The following is a 3,048-nucleotide window of genomic DNA, read 5'->3' as shown; positions in this document are numbered from 1 at the left end:
GTAGCCATGAGTGTTGGGGGGGTGGGGGGAGTGGGAGAGGGGAGAGGGGAGGGGAAGGGTGAGACAAGGAGGGTAGCTGGCAATGGGTATCATGAGAGAGAGAGAGAGGGGGGGGGGGAGAGGGAGAGAGAGAGAGAGAGAGAGTTGTGGAAGAGGGAGGAGGGGGAGGGGGAGCAGAGGGGTGAAGATCAAGAGTGAGGAGGGGGGCAGTAGGTAGTGGGCATTAGCTGAAGGGAGGGGGAGAGAGGGAGAGGGAGAGGGAGGGGGGCATCGAAGGCCAAGCAAGGGTATAAGAACCGCCATGCCATGCCCAGCTCGGTCAGTCTGTATAGCCGAGGCTCAGGTATTCGCTGTGTATACAAGATGGAGAGCCGATTCCTGGTGGGTTCTCGAGTCGAACGTTGCGTTTTTTTGCTTTCTTTCTCTCTCAGTTGTGTTATTAGAAGTCTTTTTTTTTCGTCTTCTTTGGTGGAAGTAGTCTTTGATATTATAGAGTTGGGTTAGGGATGATTATCGCAAAGACATATTAAGATAAGTATACATGAAAGTTTTTTTGTTTTTTTTACATTATCGGTGATGGTTTAGTTAGTATTCGTAGAAACAAAGTGGTAGTTAACACATAGAAGTAATTATATATATATATATATATATATATATATATATATATATATATATATATATATATAATATCAATATTTATTACTGATAATGATAACATAGTGAGCTTCACTCTCATTGCCGTTAGAAAAAGTGTAAAGTGTTTTCCTTTTTTTTTTTTACCCTTTACTATCTTCATTAGTATCATAAATACAGGTACTGCAACGGGTAAAACAACTTTTTTGAGTTAACTTAAGATAATAGGCCAACATGTTTTTTCACACCTGGTCGATAATGTGCAGTGACATATTGTGTTTTACCTGCTTCGTACTACATGAAACACGTACAGCAAGTTTCTCTACAAATTAGGATTACTATTATCTCCTTTTACGTGCAGTGAATTTCTCCGACCCAGTTCCATCAACTTTAGAGTTTTGTCAACCTTCACCGCCCTCATCATTTCCTTTTTTTTTCCAGATACTGTTGTGCGTGGGTGTGGGTGTGGTGCTGTCTCGCCCTTCAGGCCAAGCAGCACCTGAAGTCAACACCCAAATCCAGGATGTAGTCCGTGCTGAGGACGACCCGTTCATCCTGGCTCTTCCCGTGAAGCACAAGGACGCGCAGCCACCAGGAACAGCCAACCAGATAGAGGCCAGCGACGCCATCTCAACCAAGAGCCCCGTTGTACCGTCTGGCGACGACCTGATCATTTCCGTTGATCCTGAGGTTAGTCAGAGAGCTTCCGACGACACGCCTGTCAGCCAGGGAGTTGCTGACGACCAGGGCACCAACGAGAATGAGGCCGATGCAGAAACGGCTTCTGCTGGGAGCCAGAGTGAAACTAACCTTAGTCCCAACGACGTAGCTGATGTTGAGTTTAGTGAAACGGCAAACGCGAATGAAGAAGTTGGTCATTCTGCAGCGGCTCCCGAGGAGAACGAGCAAGGAACTGTCGCAGAAAACGTTGGCCAAGAGCCCGTCGAAGAAGGGACAAAGGCAGAAGAGGAAGTCGTGGAGGAGAGCGTCCCACAGGAAGCTGTTAACGACCAAGCCCCCAGCGATCTCCTCGAAGACAGCAGCCAGAAGTCGCTGGACCAAGCCACCATCGGAGAGCAAAACGCGGCCGACATCGCTTTTCAGGAACAGGTACCACAATCCCGGGAAATCCCAGCTGAGCTCATCATCCCAGCGGCAGAAGCGAGCAACATTGCAACTGCAGTTGAGGAGGAACAAATAACTCTAGAAACCGCCGCCGTTGAAGGAGACGCATCCGAGCCCATAGTCATAGAAGATCACGTTGCAGAACCTACAGACGTGGAAGCACAGGAATCTGTCCTTACTGAAACCGCAGCTGCAGAAGAAGGCTCGGCTGTAGCCCAGAATGAAGCTGAAGTTGCAGCCGAAGAAGAAGCTGCTGTTGTGGCTGAACAAACACCCGCCGAAGCCGCAGTCACGGAAGAAATCAATGCCGAGGTTAAATCAACCGCAGAGGAGCAGATCACCGCTGAAGTCGCGACGGAATTAGAGCAGCACGAAGAACAGCAGAACGTAGAAAAGAGAACTTCCGAACAAGAACCCGCCGAAGAACCTCAGGCAGAACAAGAACCTGCTGAGGAGGCGGAAGTGAATGAACAGAGCCAAGCTGATGAGCAGAGAAGTCAGCCGAAAAACGCCGAAGAGAAGGAAGCCGAGCAGCAGAACGCAGCAGAAGCACAAGAGGAACAGCAGGCAAAGAAAGCAGAATCACAGAACGTCGAAGAAAAAGCCGAAGAAGAGAATGCGCAAGAACCAAACGCCGAACAGCAAACAGAAGAACAATGAAATGCGTAAACAAAACAACGAATACCCCTTAAAATACGTATGAGGAGAATCACAGATAACAAAAAAAGAAAAAAAAAGAAAAAAATATACATAGACCGGAAAGATTTCGCCAAACTATGAAAGTATTATGCTTCTTAGCTTGAATTGTAGCCGAAATAGTAGCTGCTTGGTATAATAGTCTGCCCTCTGCCCGTTTTCTTTGGCTTTGTATCATATGCACTTATGTGTGGTGTTATTTATAAGAAAGGACAAAGATACCTGTATATAATGCATGACTGTAGGATGCCTTTTCCAAATAAACCAACATCAATATACTTGTTTTTCCTGCAATTCTTGAAATTATAAGGGTTTTAAAGGTAGGTCTGACCTGCGTAAAGCAAATTATAAATTGTGATGTTCCCTAAACTCGGAAATTTCAGAATTTAAATTATGTTTTCTAATACTAATGTTTATTTCGTAACAAAATTGGGGAATTAATGTTTGTAATTACACTGCAAAACAAAAGGACAACTTTATATTGCATTTTCACACTCTTGTTTCACTAATGCAAAATGACAAAAAGATAAATGAATGATATGAAATGAAAGTAAAAGGAAATGAATACAACAAGAAAAGTTAGAGAAAACAAAA

General features: G+C 44.8%; 1 protein-coding gene across 1 annotated transcript; it reads left to right on the top strand.

Annotated features, from left to right (window-relative positions):
• The first annotated feature begins 277 nt into the window (after positions 1-277).
• LOC147469967 (uncharacterized) lies at positions 278-2,560 on the top strand. The gene is made up of 2 exons (XM_086545814.1): positions 278-381; positions 1,075-2,560. The coding sequence occupies exons 1-2, from the start codon at positions 307-309 to the stop codon at positions 2,416-2,418; spliced, it is 1,419 nt and encodes a 472-aa protein (XP_086401940.1). The 5' UTR covers positions 278-306; the 3' UTR covers positions 2,419-2,560.
• The last annotated feature ends 488 nt before the right edge of the window (positions 2,561-3,048 follow it).

This window comes from Penaeus japonicus, unplaced genomic scaffold (assembly GCF_977035675.1).
Source record: "Penaeus japonicus unplaced genomic scaffold, GWHDUDI00000001_assembly GWHDUDI00000017, whole genome shotgun sequence".
NCBI lineage: Eukaryota > Metazoa > Arthropoda > Malacostraca > Decapoda > Penaeidae > Penaeus > Penaeus japonicus.
Note: the sequence above shows the minus strand (reverse complement) of the source record. Positions and strands in the feature narration are given on the sequence as shown.

What these genes read in the sequence shown, in the direction of transcription:
- LOC147469967 (XM_086545814.1), top strand. Translation starts at nt 307, where the DNA reads ATGCCCAGCTCGGTCAGTCTGTATAGCCGAGGCTCAGGTATTCGCTGT. An exon ending in AGATGGAGAGCCGATTCCTG is followed by an intron (nt 382 to 1,074) that starts GTGGGTTCTCGA and finishes TTTTTTTTCCAG; the next exon opens with ATACTGTTGTGCGTGGGTGT.